This window comes from Pteropus medius, unplaced genomic scaffold, assembly GCF_902729225.1.
Source record: "Pteropus medius unplaced genomic scaffold, Ma_sr-lr_union100, whole genome shotgun sequence".
Lineage (NCBI taxonomy): Eukaryota > Metazoa > Chordata > Mammalia > Chiroptera > Pteropodidae > Pteropus > Pteropus medius.
Window position 1 is genome coordinate 37333160 of NW_024340849.1, and position 13876 is coordinate 37347035.

At 39.9% G+C, this 13876-nt stretch overlaps 1 protein-coding gene across 1 annotated transcript in view; it reads right to left on the reverse strand.

Moving 5' to 3' along the window:
* Positions 1-237: 237 nt before the first annotated feature.
* The window catches only part of HRH4 (histamine receptor H4), a 37876-nt gene continuing 24237 nt past the window's right edge, over positions 238-13876 (reverse strand). The window contains exon 2 of the mRNA XM_039844129.1: positions 238-328. Coding sequence (XP_039700063.1) covers positions 309-328 — 20 coding nt within the window. The 3' untranslated portion in view covers positions 238-308. The remainder of the gene's footprint in view (positions 329-13876) is intronic.

A 13876-nucleotide genomic window follows, 5' to 3' on the forward strand; every position in this document is an offset into this window, starting at 1 on the left:
GACCTAAACTCAATCTTTCCTTTTTTTTTTGCTTACATCCAGTCACCAAGTTCTGTCCATTCCACCTTCAAATATCTGTCATCTCTGTCACCAGATCTCACCTTTTGTCATCTCTTACTTGAACAATTGTAACTGTTCTCCCAGATGCCCATCCCTCATCATCCCAGCTCTTTCTTCAAACTACTGGCCCACAACACCCATAAATACCTTCCAATCACATTATTCTCTTCCCTGAAGGTCTGCTTGGTTTTCATTGACTAGGAATAAACTTCCTTTTGGCCTTATCTCCATTCCTGAAGGAGTCTTCTCTAGTTTTCTGAAGCAAGGTCTAGGGACATTATGAGAGTCAGCTTTTGCTCAATTATGATGTCAACATACATTTCTTTTTTTTCTTTTTTTTTGTCTGTGACCTGTAGTTTGAAAATACAGAAGAACATAAGAACAAAATCAAATTATGTATTTTTTTCAAATGAACTTTTAACCCTTACTAGGCTGTTGAAAGTTTCAATGATCTGACCCAAATAATATCTACAGGCCCATATGAAATCCAGCCTTGGGGTTTACTCATTGTTGTGTCAATACATCATACCTTTTAACACCCATTTGCCTTTTTCCAGTTTGAAATTTCCTTTTGCCCATTCTCTGCCTACTCAACTTTCAAAAGCAACTCTTCTGTGAGACCATCCCCAGTTCCCCTCCCTTCTCCAGTTAGAATTCATTTCTTTCTTCTAAAGTCTCACATTTTGCAGACTTATTTTGCACTCATTTATGTTTCCACTAATTGAACAGACATAACTTGATTGGGTTAGTTACTGTGACAGGCACTGAGAAAGGCAAGATCTCATAAAGACAGCAAAAAAACCTAGACTTGGTATAGGTGGTGTGGGCTCAGAAGTGAGTAATAAAGTCAGAACCCCAAGGCTCATGTTGGGCTCCCCATTACTGACCACAAGGTACCTCACCCAGATCCCCTTGGTAAGGGCCCCAACCTGCAGCTTTCTCTGAAGCCCTGACTGATAGCCACTGTCTTGGCCTAAGAGCCTAGATGGTGACACCACTGCCCCTACCCCTTTGCTAATGTCTGATCCTGGGACAAAAAGCCTGACTCTCTTGCCTCAGTGGGACAACAGATTTAGGCTCCAGAACACCTTTCCCCAGCTCTCCACCCTCAGCAGGCCAAAGCTAGATTTTACCTGAGACCACACTTGGTTCCGCTTCTTCCCATCCCTCTCCTGCTTCCCTCACTTCCTTTAGTTTTACTAAGAGCACACCCACAATAAATCACTTGCAGCACCTGAAGGCCAGCATCACCATTAGGTCTTGCCCCAAGGGTGTGTTCTCTCAAGGACCTATTCTCTTCATCTCTGAAAGAATGGGGATGAAATTCTCTCCCAAGGTTTTAAAGGAGGGCCTGTGGCAGCTCTTAGTGGTCTGTCAGAGAATTAAAAGGCATCCATTAAGTGTTGCTGGAGTCTGAACCTTAGCCTTCAGGGAATGCAGTCCCCAGGGGCAGACCGTAAACAATCACTGTAGAGAATGCTGGAGTTAGGAGGATGAGGTGTCTGCCTGGAAGGGTGGGGAGAGCTCCACAGTGACTGCTGCTCAATCCAGACACCCCTGGTGTCTAATTTTAGCAATTATTTTTAGCTATTGCTGTGTGACTCCCAAGAAATTAGTACTGCCAGGCAACCCATGATTGGTCAGTAAGGGCTGAAATTCTCTGGCGAAGGAAACATTACCTAGTTTCAACATGCATGGTCACAGAAGAGAATGATGGTGCGCAGTCTGATAAAATGGACGCAGCACAGAGGAGATGGGGTGCTACCCTGGACATTCAGGGACCAGGAGGAGAGTCAGGAGATGCCTCACTTAAAGCTACAAATACATTTTCCTGTTTGTTTCATGGTACACTAACTATTCTCTAGCCCTGCATGTGCTATCATGACTTACGGGCCCACCCAGTCTTTGTGTACTTTATACTTCAGTCCTTGAACACTGAGGATTCTGCTTGCTTAGAATTAAAAGTCCTGCCCAGAACATTTTAATTTGCAAGTAGATAAAAGATCTTACAGCTCATCCAAGAATATTCCACCTTTCCTTCCTATGACTTCTATCCCAAAGTATACAATACGATTCAAGAAACAGACATAATAGTTGTGAAGTCAAACATAACCAGATGGTCCTCCAGTCCTGGCTATCTAAATACTATGTCATCTGTGTTACATAATTCCTACAGAAAGCACACTGCTTTAATTGAGCAGCACAGATCATGACAGATTGCTCAGTTTTTTGACATCATTTTCTTTGGTGTTTTCTCTGCTCTGAGCGCAGGGAAACTAATTATGTCCAGGTGGGGGTCCAGGTGCAAGTATGTGCGCTAACTCCAGAGGGCCCGCTTATATATGAAAGGGTTTTGTTGGAGTGTTCTAGCTTTGAAAACTTGCTCTCTTGGCCCTTTTTAATAAGTGTGCATTTCTCTCTAAATATTCCCCCATCCCCATGCTGACTAATGACTAATTGAAGTTGTGCAGAAATGGAACGGGCTCTGAGAAGGAAGAGAGCATTTTCAGGCTCCATTGCAGAGTGTGGGCTGCCATTCTTAACAGTCTCTCTGGAAACCTATCCTTACACCATATGGGCTCATTCCTTAAATTATCATCATCACATACAGTGCTGAGATGATTTAGCTTCACTTCAAAATTACAATAGAAAATTACACTTGTTAAGAAGATATATTTCCTGTGATCAAAAGTAACTGGAGTTCCGAAGATGGATGGTGGTGATGGTCGCACCACATTGTGAATGTACTTAATGTCACTGATCTGTGCACTTAAAAATAGTTAAAATGGTAAATTTTATGTTATGTATATTTTTTACCACAATGAAAAAATAAAGTAACTGACTTTGTTTTAATCTTAGGAGGTGAAGTCAGTAGAAATTAGAGTAACATGCCAACTTCCAATCAGTAACACTCACAAAATCCTTTTATTGTATTGGTTACCTCAGAGACTATCACCTTACATTGGCATAGGATTGCTTTATACTTTGAAAACAACTTTATATACCCTAACCTATTTTGTTCTCTCTGTGTATAGAAGTATACCATATTTATCACCATATTGCAAATGAGGATTGTTCCAATTATCTTTGCTGAATAACAAACTTCTCTAAAACCTAGTGGCTTAAGAAGAATGCTCATTTCTTTTGCTCACCAATCTGCAACTATAGGCAGTGCTTGGCCAGGACGACCATCTATGCAACTTGCAGCATTAGTTGGAGTGTTCAATGAGGGCTAGATGATCCACTTCCAAAAATGGCTCTCTCATATGGCTGACAAGTTGGTGCCCCTATCAGCTAGGAGTTCAGTTGGGCATTTCGGCAAAGTATCTTCTCCACATGGATCCCTCCACAGGGCTGCTTGGGCTTCCTGTAGCATGGTGGCTAGGTTTCAAAAGTAGTTGTTCCTCTTCTAAAAAACAGGAGATGAAAGCCCCTAGTCTCGTAAGGCTTGGGTCCAGAAATTGGCACATCATCTCTTCAGTTATATTCTATTGATCAAAGTAGTCACAAAGCTCACCATCTTAAATGGAGAAATATCATCCAATTCTCAGCCATCTTTAGTCTGCCACAGGATTCCAAGGCTTAGCGTTCACCATAGTTACCGATAAAATAGTAAGTAAGATCTGATCCTTGGTTTTCAAACTATTCTGGATTGCTGTGATGATTTTTACACCAAAATCCATTTAAGTCACTTGAAATTATTTCTTTCTTTTGAAGCAAGTGGATAATCATGCTTAAAACACTTCTTAAAATACAGCAGTGAGTTCTTAAGTATAATTTTTTAAAGTACGAAATGCAAACACCTCTCTTCTGGGCCTGAGATCAGATATAGTTGACCTTTGAACAACACAGAGGTTAGTGGTGCCCACTCCCAGTGCAGTTGAAAATTCACATATGATCTTTGACTCTACAGTTGAGAGACTAAGGGTCAACTGTATTTATTGAAAAGAATCCACATAAAAATGGACCAGCACATTTCAAACTTGTGTTGTTCAAGGTTAACTGTATATACATGAAATCCTTAATTTAGTTTCTGCCAATGATTTAAACACTACTTCACATATTTATCACCACCAAAATGTATATAAATATAGTGTGTCTTAAGTTTAAGAAATTTTAATATCCAAAATATCACGTTTATCAAATTATCTCAAGTAGGAAGGTAATTCATTTTATGTTACCTAAAAATCTCAAAGATTAGAAATGTTCTATTACAGTTAAGACACATTTTTCTTGGTATGAAGCTCCCATTTTAGGGAGAAGCTCTATAGGTGAAGGAACCATTTTGCTTTGAACAATTTTACCTTGCAGCCAAATTTGCTGGAAAGAAATTGTTCCATCAAGTGGGAGATACTGAACTTTGAGTGCTTCGTGTTGACAAATGAGGTTGTTAAGCCATGGAGACCTGGGAAAACGTCCTTTACAATGGAGAGACCTGGCTGTCACCACCTGAACCAAGTGATCAAACTCCACATTCACATCACTAATGGTGAAACAACCTGATGTTAAATGCCTCTCAGCATGATACAGAAGGAGGTACACAGTACCACCTGTAAACTGTTCTTGCCAAAAATGTTTAACTTGACTCTAGTCAGCATTGAAAACTAACTTTCAATAATCTTTTCTCAACTGGGGTTTCTCAGCTGAAACACAGATCATAGAAGTTGAGTTGAGTGATGATTTACCCAGTTCTCTCAAGAGTGGGGCATAATGTACCATTCTAGATGCTCAGAATAGAAGTTAATTTATCATATAAAATAGTGCCTTAGGACAATACAGCTCAATTTTCTCAAGGATCCCCAGTTGTGAAGGATCAAGTTAAACGAGGAAATGATCCAACAAATCAAGAATGTAAGACTTTCTACAAAACAACTCACCTAATCTCTTCAAAAGAAAATATCATGAACAAAAGAGGTGGTTGTTAATTAAAGAAGGCTAATGACTTCCCTCACGATAGCTGATTTTTGCCTATTTCTTTTTCCTTCATCTACAAGGATTCATACAATATGTATCAAGCTTGTTTCACTCAACATTATATCTGAGCTCATTCAAGCTATTAAGTGAGGCAGTATCCGTCTTCTTTTTATTACTGTGTGGTCATTCTTTGTATAAATATACCACGTTTATTTAATTACTTTATTATTGATGGGTATTTGGGATAGTTCCAGTTTGGAGAAATTATGAATAAAGTTGCTATGGGCATTCTTGAATGGGTCTTTTAGTGGTATATGTCATCAATTCTCTTGAATACATACTGAGAAATGGAATTGTTGGGACATAGAGTCAGTATATGTTGAAATTTATTAGGTACTGGTAAAAATTTTTCCTAAGTGGTTAAACCAATTTACACTTCCAACCAGAAGATCTGAGAGTTCTAGCTGTTTCGTGTTCTTGCCCCTTCTGCAGGGTGGGGAAGAGGATCTATCAACAGGCAGAAGGAATGAAGAAACCCTCTGGGGTGGTGGAAATGGCCTATTTATCAATCTGGTGAGTGGTCACTTACCAGAACACTGACGTAAAAAATTTATCAAGGTCTAAAATTGATATAAAAAATAAAGAATATTTTTTAAAAATTCACCAAGTATACTTTAAAGATTTTACACTTTGAAGGTAGGTTCTACCTCGATGAGAAAAAAAAGGGAACAAGAGACTAAAAAGATTTAACAACCAAATTTCTGGGCGACCTTGATCGGTTCAAAATGAAACCAGTTAGAAAAGACAGCTTGGAGTTGTTTGGAGAAGTTTTAATATGGACTTGATGTTAAATGTTACTAGGGAATTATTTTGAAATTTCTTAGGTGTAACAATTGTATTGCGGTTTTCTGGGAGAATGTCCTTATTCGGAAGTGTATGCTGGAGTATTTAGGGGTGAAGTATCATGGTTCAGCAAAAATGTGTGTAAGTATGTGTGTGCAAATGTATACATAGAGAGAGATAAAGATAAAATGAAAATAGAAAAAATGTTAGCTATTGTTGAATCTAGATAAAGAATATAAAGATGTTTATTATATTATTTTTTAAACTTTCTGAATATTTAAAAAATTCTATGGTAAAAAAAAAAATTATTGGAATGGGGAGTTCCAACCTAAAGTGACCAGCTTAAAATGGCCAAGTAACTAGGAGAAGACCCCAGAACAAAATCTAGGAATCTTGACTCCTAACTCTCTCATTGCTTTCTGTGTTACAATCCAGTTGTTAAATTTGAACATGCTTTTTAAAATTATTTTCCTTCTGCAATGTACTCTCAATAGTCTAACCAAGAAGCAAAGAGACATTCTCACAATTCTCTTATAAATAAATTGAACTTGCATTCTATGTGTAAACTCACACCTCACACCTCCCTCTACAGCAGACATCTCCTTTCTCCTTTCTGTCTCTGTCTCTGTCTCTGTCTCTGTCTCTGTCTCTCTGTCTCTCTCTCCCCAACCCCGCGCACTCCCTCTCTCCCTCCCTTCCTCCCTGCTTCCCTCCCACCCTCTGCTGTCTCCTCTCTCCACCTCTCTCTCAGTTACACAGACATTTTCAAAATCACTCCATAACCACTTTTGCCATATCCACATTCCCTTCTTCTAATGCAAAAGCTACATTGAAAGCTGAGCAGCTCTGGCAACTCACAAAGCCCTGTGATCCCCTTCCCCCCAAGAGGCAGGAGGGAGGACACAGTAAATGCAGCACTTCTGTTTGAGGCTCACTAGCCCAGCTGCAGCTCAGCGGAGCTTCTCAGGTGGCTGGGCCACTTTGAAGGTTTACTTTCAATTAAAAAAAATAAGAAAGAAGCCAAATCAGCAGCTGTCAGGGATGTAGGGAAGATTTATTCAGGGTGGTCAAAGGGAAGCATGGCCAGCAGTAAAGGCCTAAAGGTAGACAGGAAGGAAATTCAAGCTGGAGAGAGAAATTCCTCCTGGCAAGGTCGGGCGGGCACTGGGCTAGTCCTTCTGGGCAGGGCTGTGCGGAATCATATTGCTGGGGTTGGTCACAAGGCAAGAGAGGGTCCTGTTCACAGACACTTGAAGGGTGGGTTTGAGGAGGGGGGCTCCCCAGAGAAAGGAAATGGGTAGGGCCTTCAAAACATAGCTTATTATTCAGACGAAACCAGGCCCATGGGATCAAAACATGACTGATTTTAAAATTACTTCCTGATTCAAAAGCTGGTGTTGCCCACCTCAAAATGTGATGAGGGGTGAGGAGGCCAGGTCTCGAGGCAATTCTGCAAGCACAGAGCTCCCCTTGAAGTTGGGATGAGTGGAGAAGCAGCGCAGATGTGCAGAGAACAGCAGCAGCCAGGGTCTGTGGTTTTATCACCTTTCATTTCCTGTCTCTGTTCTTTGGCTTTAGACATTTGACATGCTATTGTGGAAACTGATGTGTGCTTTTCAGAAAGAATGAGCCAAATCCCATGTTAACCCTGATCAATGCCTAAGTAACTTCTAGAACTAAACAATTAAGTTAAAGGCCTGAGTTAGAAAACTTGTCCTCAGCACCTCTCCCCATGTTTACGCCCCTTCTCCACCCCACCCAATCTTGGATGCAGTTGGAATATAGAAGCTGGAATCGGTTTCATGCTCTATCCCTTTCCTGCAGAAGTGGGAATTATCCAAATCACACCTGTTCCCATTGTACCGTGGGTAACTAGGGTTACTACTGAAGCTGCTGGTTACGCTAAATGTTATCCCCATATTCCAGGCCTTATTAGCCAATGACTATTTTATAATATATGTATATATCTATAAACAGGAATATGTATATAGACATACATATCATAATTTTATCATAATATGTACAGAGAAAAATAATTTTTTTAAACAAACAAAATTATGGAAGATTACTGCCACATTTGTCTGATTTTCTGACATTGGTCTTTTTGTATCTATCCTGTCATTTCTAACATCCTCAAAAAGATGCCTTTGTGCATGCCCACGAACTAGCCTGTCAGCTGCAGGCAGTGTGAGGCAACCACTCTCTCTTCAGTCTCTGGTTCTCCTTTGTCCTTGTCCCTCATACATGAACCCCCTGGATGGGGAAGGCCCAGTGCTGCCAGTGTCCATCAGGAGAATCCACTGGACTCCAGACTATCTAAGTTGAGCTACATAAAGTGAGCCCAGCATGACAGACCAGTTGTCGGAGCAATGCTGGGTCCCTTGCAGTGTGAAAGAGAATGGCTTCCTTGGGTCACACGTTGACATCTGGTCAACAAGGCAGCTCTGTTATGCCAAGAGAATCATAAAGTCTCTCTTGAAATGTTTTATCAACTTCCGGGCTCACCCCTGCCTGGAAGGGAATCCTTAAGTAAAATAATTCCATCAACTTCTGGTCCTCATTATGCTCTCCAGAGGAGTTCAAATATAAGCCAGAAAAAATATTTGCATTATTATTCACTCCTTTCTTTTTCTTTCTCTTTCTTTCTAGCTTTTCTTCCCCAAAATAAAATTTCTATCTCTTTTCTAAGTTGTAGAACAAAACCTCACAGGGTTTTAATAAATGATATTGATTGATAGGGATAGAATGGAAGTATTATCTGCATCAGCAGTATCTGGGACTCTTAATGTGTCAAAATTTTGACTAAATCTAAAAAGCCTGTCATCACTGCTAATACTAAGCTTTTTTTTAACAGCTGAGACTTTCAGAAATAGGTTTGTTTTGTAAATCATAAATAATGCCCACCTTATGAAATGAATTTATTTCTGAAAAGGTGACCATTGAGCAATTTTTAACAAAATATACATTATTTCTCCACTAACATTCATTATAATATTAAAGTTTATAAGAGCAAAAAGTTTGCGAGTGAGAAACATCTCAATTAAGTGATATGAAAAAATTTTGGTAAGATAAAGATTTTAGGGAGATTCTGGTAAAGATGGTATAGAAGGTAGACACTCCGCTTGCCCCCTCCCAAAATTATGATGAAACTACAGAACGACCTCCACTGGGAATTGCCTGAGGTCTGGCTAAACCGAGGTCCCACAACTGGGGACACACATAAGAGGTGACCTCAAGAAGGGTGGGAGGGGCAAGGATGTGGAACAGACCGGTTCCACAAGGACATGTGGCAGTTGAGAATCAGGAGGATTATCTTGGCTGCAGGGGGCCCCCCAGACAAGTGAGGTGGTACCAGCCGCATGCTGGGCTCCCCAGCCCAGGGTTCCAGTGCCGAAGGAGAGGTCCCCACAACTTCTAGCTGTGACGACCAGAAAACCAACAGAGATTGTGGCTGAGTGAGACGGAGGGCTAGGGAGTCTCAGATGTTCCTCTTAGAGAGCCTGCATGTGAACTTACTCAGTGACAGACTCGCTCGCTCTGAGCCCCAGCACTGGGGCAGAAGCTCGGGGAGTGCCAGGGACATACAGGGAGGAACTGAGTTGTCTGTCTTCATGGCAAGGGCTGGAGGGGCAGCTTTCTCCTGGACAGGAGTACTGGCAGTACCTGTTGTTCCTTTGTTGAGCCCTCCCTGTTCCCAGTGTGCAGATGTTGGTGGCCACCATGTCTGAGTCTCCATCAGCCTGATTAACACAGGTCCTTCTGCTCTGGTGATTCCCTGAGACCCCACCTCTCCTAATTTGCGGACCCACCCAAGCTGCCTCTAGTGTTTTTATCTATCCAAATGGCCTGTCTTGGCCCATGCTGTGGACTCTCCTAAACTCTCTCAAAGGCTCACAAAACCCAAAGAAGCAACATCTGGCCTCGGCGTGCCCTATACCTCTTGCTGTGCAGCCCCAAGCCCAGCACTAGCGGCAGCCAGCCTCAGTTACTGGCTTGGCTTCTCAAAGCACCTATAAGTCCAACATGGGTGGTAGCCATCTACAGATTACTTGTTGACTCTTACCAGGTGATCCCAGAAGTGCACATGCTGTGGCTGAACTTGGCCTTCAACTGGGCCCCTCCCAGGAGGCCTTTGGTTCATCACAACTGGTAGCCTGCTTCGACCATAGCTGGAGCTGTGGGGAGGACACACCTGAATGGCAGACTAGGCAGGCACAGAGCCTTGCTAAAGGGAATCCTGCTTCATAAGGTTGGCCCCTCACCAGCCAATCCTCACAATCAATCAGCCCAAGGGTCAGCCCCTCTCATCGACGTGCAAATAGAAACTAGGCTCAACTACAACAGACAAGCACACACAACACACACAAGAGACATACTTTAATCACCTGGCTCAGGTAATCAGAGAAGACTGAGCCACTGGGCCCCACAGGACACCTACAACATAAAGCCACTCTACTAAGACTGGGAGATTTAGAAGCCCTACCTAATACATAGAAACAAACATAGGGAGGCAGACAAAATGAGAAGACAAAGAAAAATGTCCCACATTAAAAAACAGAACAAAGCTCAAGAAAAAAAACTAAACAAAATGGAGACAAGCAGTCTACCAGATGCACAGTTCAAAACACTGGTTAAAAGGGTGCTCAATGAACTTAGGGGAAGAGTAGATGAACTCAGTGAGAACTTTAACAAAGAAATAGAAAACAAAAATGGAGATGGAGAACATAAAAGGAAGCCAGTCAGAAATGAAGAATACAATATCTGAGATGAAGAATACATTAGAGGGAATCAACAGATTGGATGAAGCAAAGGATCGAATCAGTGATTTAAAAGATAGAATAGTGAAGAACACCCAATCAGAACAGCAACAAGAAAAAAGAATCCAAAAAAATGAAAATAGTTTAAGGGGCCTCTGGGACAACATCAAGTATAACAACATTTGTATCTTAAGGGTACCAGAAGGAGAAGAGAGAGCGCAAGAGATTTAAAACCTATTTCAAGAAGTAATGATGGAAAACTTCCATAACTTAGTGAAGGAAATAGATGTATGACCCCAGGAAACTCAGAGAGTCTCAAAAAGATGAACCCAAAGAGGCCCACACCAAGACACATCATAATTAAAATGCCAAAGGTTAAAGACAAACAGAGACTCTTAAAAGCAGCAAGAGAAAAGCAATTAGTTACCTACAAGGGAGCACCAACAAGACTGTCAGTTGATTTCTCAATAGAAACTTTGCAGGCCAGAAGGGATTGGCAGGAAACAGTCAAAGTGATGAAAAACAAGGACCTACAACCAAGATGACTCTACCCAACAAAGCTACATTTAGAATCAAAGGACAGATAAAGAGTTTCCCAGACAAAAAGAAAGCTAAAGGAATTCATCACCACTAAGCCAATATTACAGGAAATGTTGGAGGGACTTCTTTAAGAAGAAGAAAAAACATGTATCGAAAATATGAATAATAAAATGGCAATAACTACATATCTATCAACAAGTACCTCGAATTAAAAAAAAATTAAATGCTCAAATAAAAAGGTAAGGTGGGTGACTGGATTAAAAAAACAAGAACCTTACATATGCTGCCTACAAGAGACTTACTTTAGATCAAAAGACACACAGATTGAAAGCAAAGAAATGGAAAAAGATATTTCATGAAAATGGAAAGGAAAAAAAAAATCTGGGGTAGCAATATTAATACCAGACAAAATAGACTTTAAAACAAAGGCTATAACAAGAGACAAAGAAGGATCCAATAATCCCACTTCTGGATATTTATCCAAAGAAACCTTGAATACTACTTTGAAGGTACATGTGTGTCCATATATTCGTTTCAGTATTATTTACAATAGCCAGGATATGGAGGCAACTTAGGTGTATACCAGTGAATTAATGGATAAAGAAGAGGTGGTACATGTATACAATAAAATATTACTCAGTCATAAAAATAAATAAATGCATACATACATACATACATACATACATACGTACATACATATATAAATGAAATCTTGCCATCTGCAATAACATGGATGGACCGAAAGAATATTGTGCTGAGTGGAGTAAGTCAGAGACAGACAAATGCCATATGATTTCACTTACATGCAGAAACTAAAAATCAAAATAAACAAATAAAACAGAAACAAATTCATAGATACAGAGAACATTTTGAGGGTTACCAGGTGGGATGGTGGTTTGGGAGGCTGTAAAAGGGGAAGGGATTAAGAAGTACAAATTTGTAGTTACAAAATAGTCATGGGGATGTAAAGTATAGCTTAAGGTATATAGTCAATAATATTGTAATAACTATGTATGGTGTCAGATGCGTACTAGATTTATCAGGGTGATCACTTCATAAGTTATATAAATGTCTAATCACTATGTTGTACAACTGAAACTAATATGATATTGTATGCCAACTATAATTGAAAAAATTAAAAATTATTTTTAAAAGATTTTAAATGTGCCTAGACTCATGGCATGTGGAAATTAAAAATTATGTTATAATTAAAATAATTTCCCTTTTTACATCCTGATCATACAATTACAAAAGAAGCCAATTGCTTCTTTTGGGGCTGGGCATCAACTAGATCTGAGCTGCGACACCAAATTTAGCCAGTTATTGGTGCTTTCTTAAATGGAGGAGATAGAAGATTCTGTCTGTGTGAAGATACATGAAGTTAAAGGATTTTAAGTTTACAGCTGCCTCTGACTATTAAAGTTCTGGGTACTTTGGGATATGACTCTTATGATGAGAAATGGACCTCTACCTTAGGAGATCACCAAGAAAAGTAAAGGGTAGATGTAAGAAATAGCAATAAAATAATAGTTTACAGAAGATGGGCATAGGTTTGTGTACGTACAAGATAAGATGAGAATTACTATTGTTCAGTGAATTTTGAAGAAGAAATATTTTTATAAGCTTGTAGGTCCTGAAATGCAGTGATTTTAAACCATATTTTGTAAAGTTTTTATAAAGAAAAGATTAGCAAATGACACTAATGAAATAAGCACAGAAAAACATATTTTCCTTATAGTCTTAAGGGATTCCTTGAGAAGGGATTCCTCTTCTTGGAATGTGTGTCTGTGTATATGTGCATGTGTGTGTCTGTGTGTGGGTATGGAGGTAGTAAATGTGTGTAGGGTATGGATGTGGGGGGTGCGCATACATGTGGTTATGTGAGCATCTTTGGGTGGCTTTACCGTCTAGTGGGGGAAAAGATGAAGTCATTGTTTTGTTTTTTTAATGGAGTTGATGTAGCCTTAGCTAATTTTATGAGTTTAATTCAATAGAAAACATTGACAACTGAGAAAGCTGTTATTAGATTTCTTTAAATTGTAACACAAAATAATATTATCCGTTTATCATTCAGTGGCTGCTCAAACTGAAATAAAAGGGAGAGAAACCATGTGGAATTACTGCCATCTAGTGGAGAAAGTAGAGACTGAAGTTGTGAAAGGGGAAAAAAAGACAAATTTGGGTTATGTTGATTTGGATTTGTTTTGTTTTGACTTGATTTCATTTGGAGTTTTGGTTAGTTCATTTACATTCACCTCCTTCTAAAAGCTTTGACTCACTAACTTCCCTGGGTGCAAGAAGTGAGTAGAGATCTCCCAAATGCTGAGAGGTAGTATGGGGTGGGGCTTAAGCATCTGGACTAGTTTCAAACTCTCTTAGTGCAAATTCTAGCTTTATTACTTGCTGATTGTATCACCTGGGGCAAATCATGTACTCTCTTTATCCTTTAGTTTCCTCATCTGTGGAACAGGAATAACAACAGTATCTGTTTGACACAAGTGTTCTAAGAAATAAGGTAATTAATCCTGTCTGGCACAGAAGAAGCACCACACATAATTTCTGCATGTCTTTATCAATGTAAATCCTATTCTAGCCTTCTCCAGTCAAAGCCTTGTCTATACCAGTCCATGAGAACAGCTACACAGCCTTGCCATGGAAGGACCAGGTTGCTTGGAAAGATATATGACCAAGCAGGGAAATTCTGCAGCAGTAGAGCTGTAGGGGCACCACCCTCTCTTGCATCCCTACAAATATCACTATAA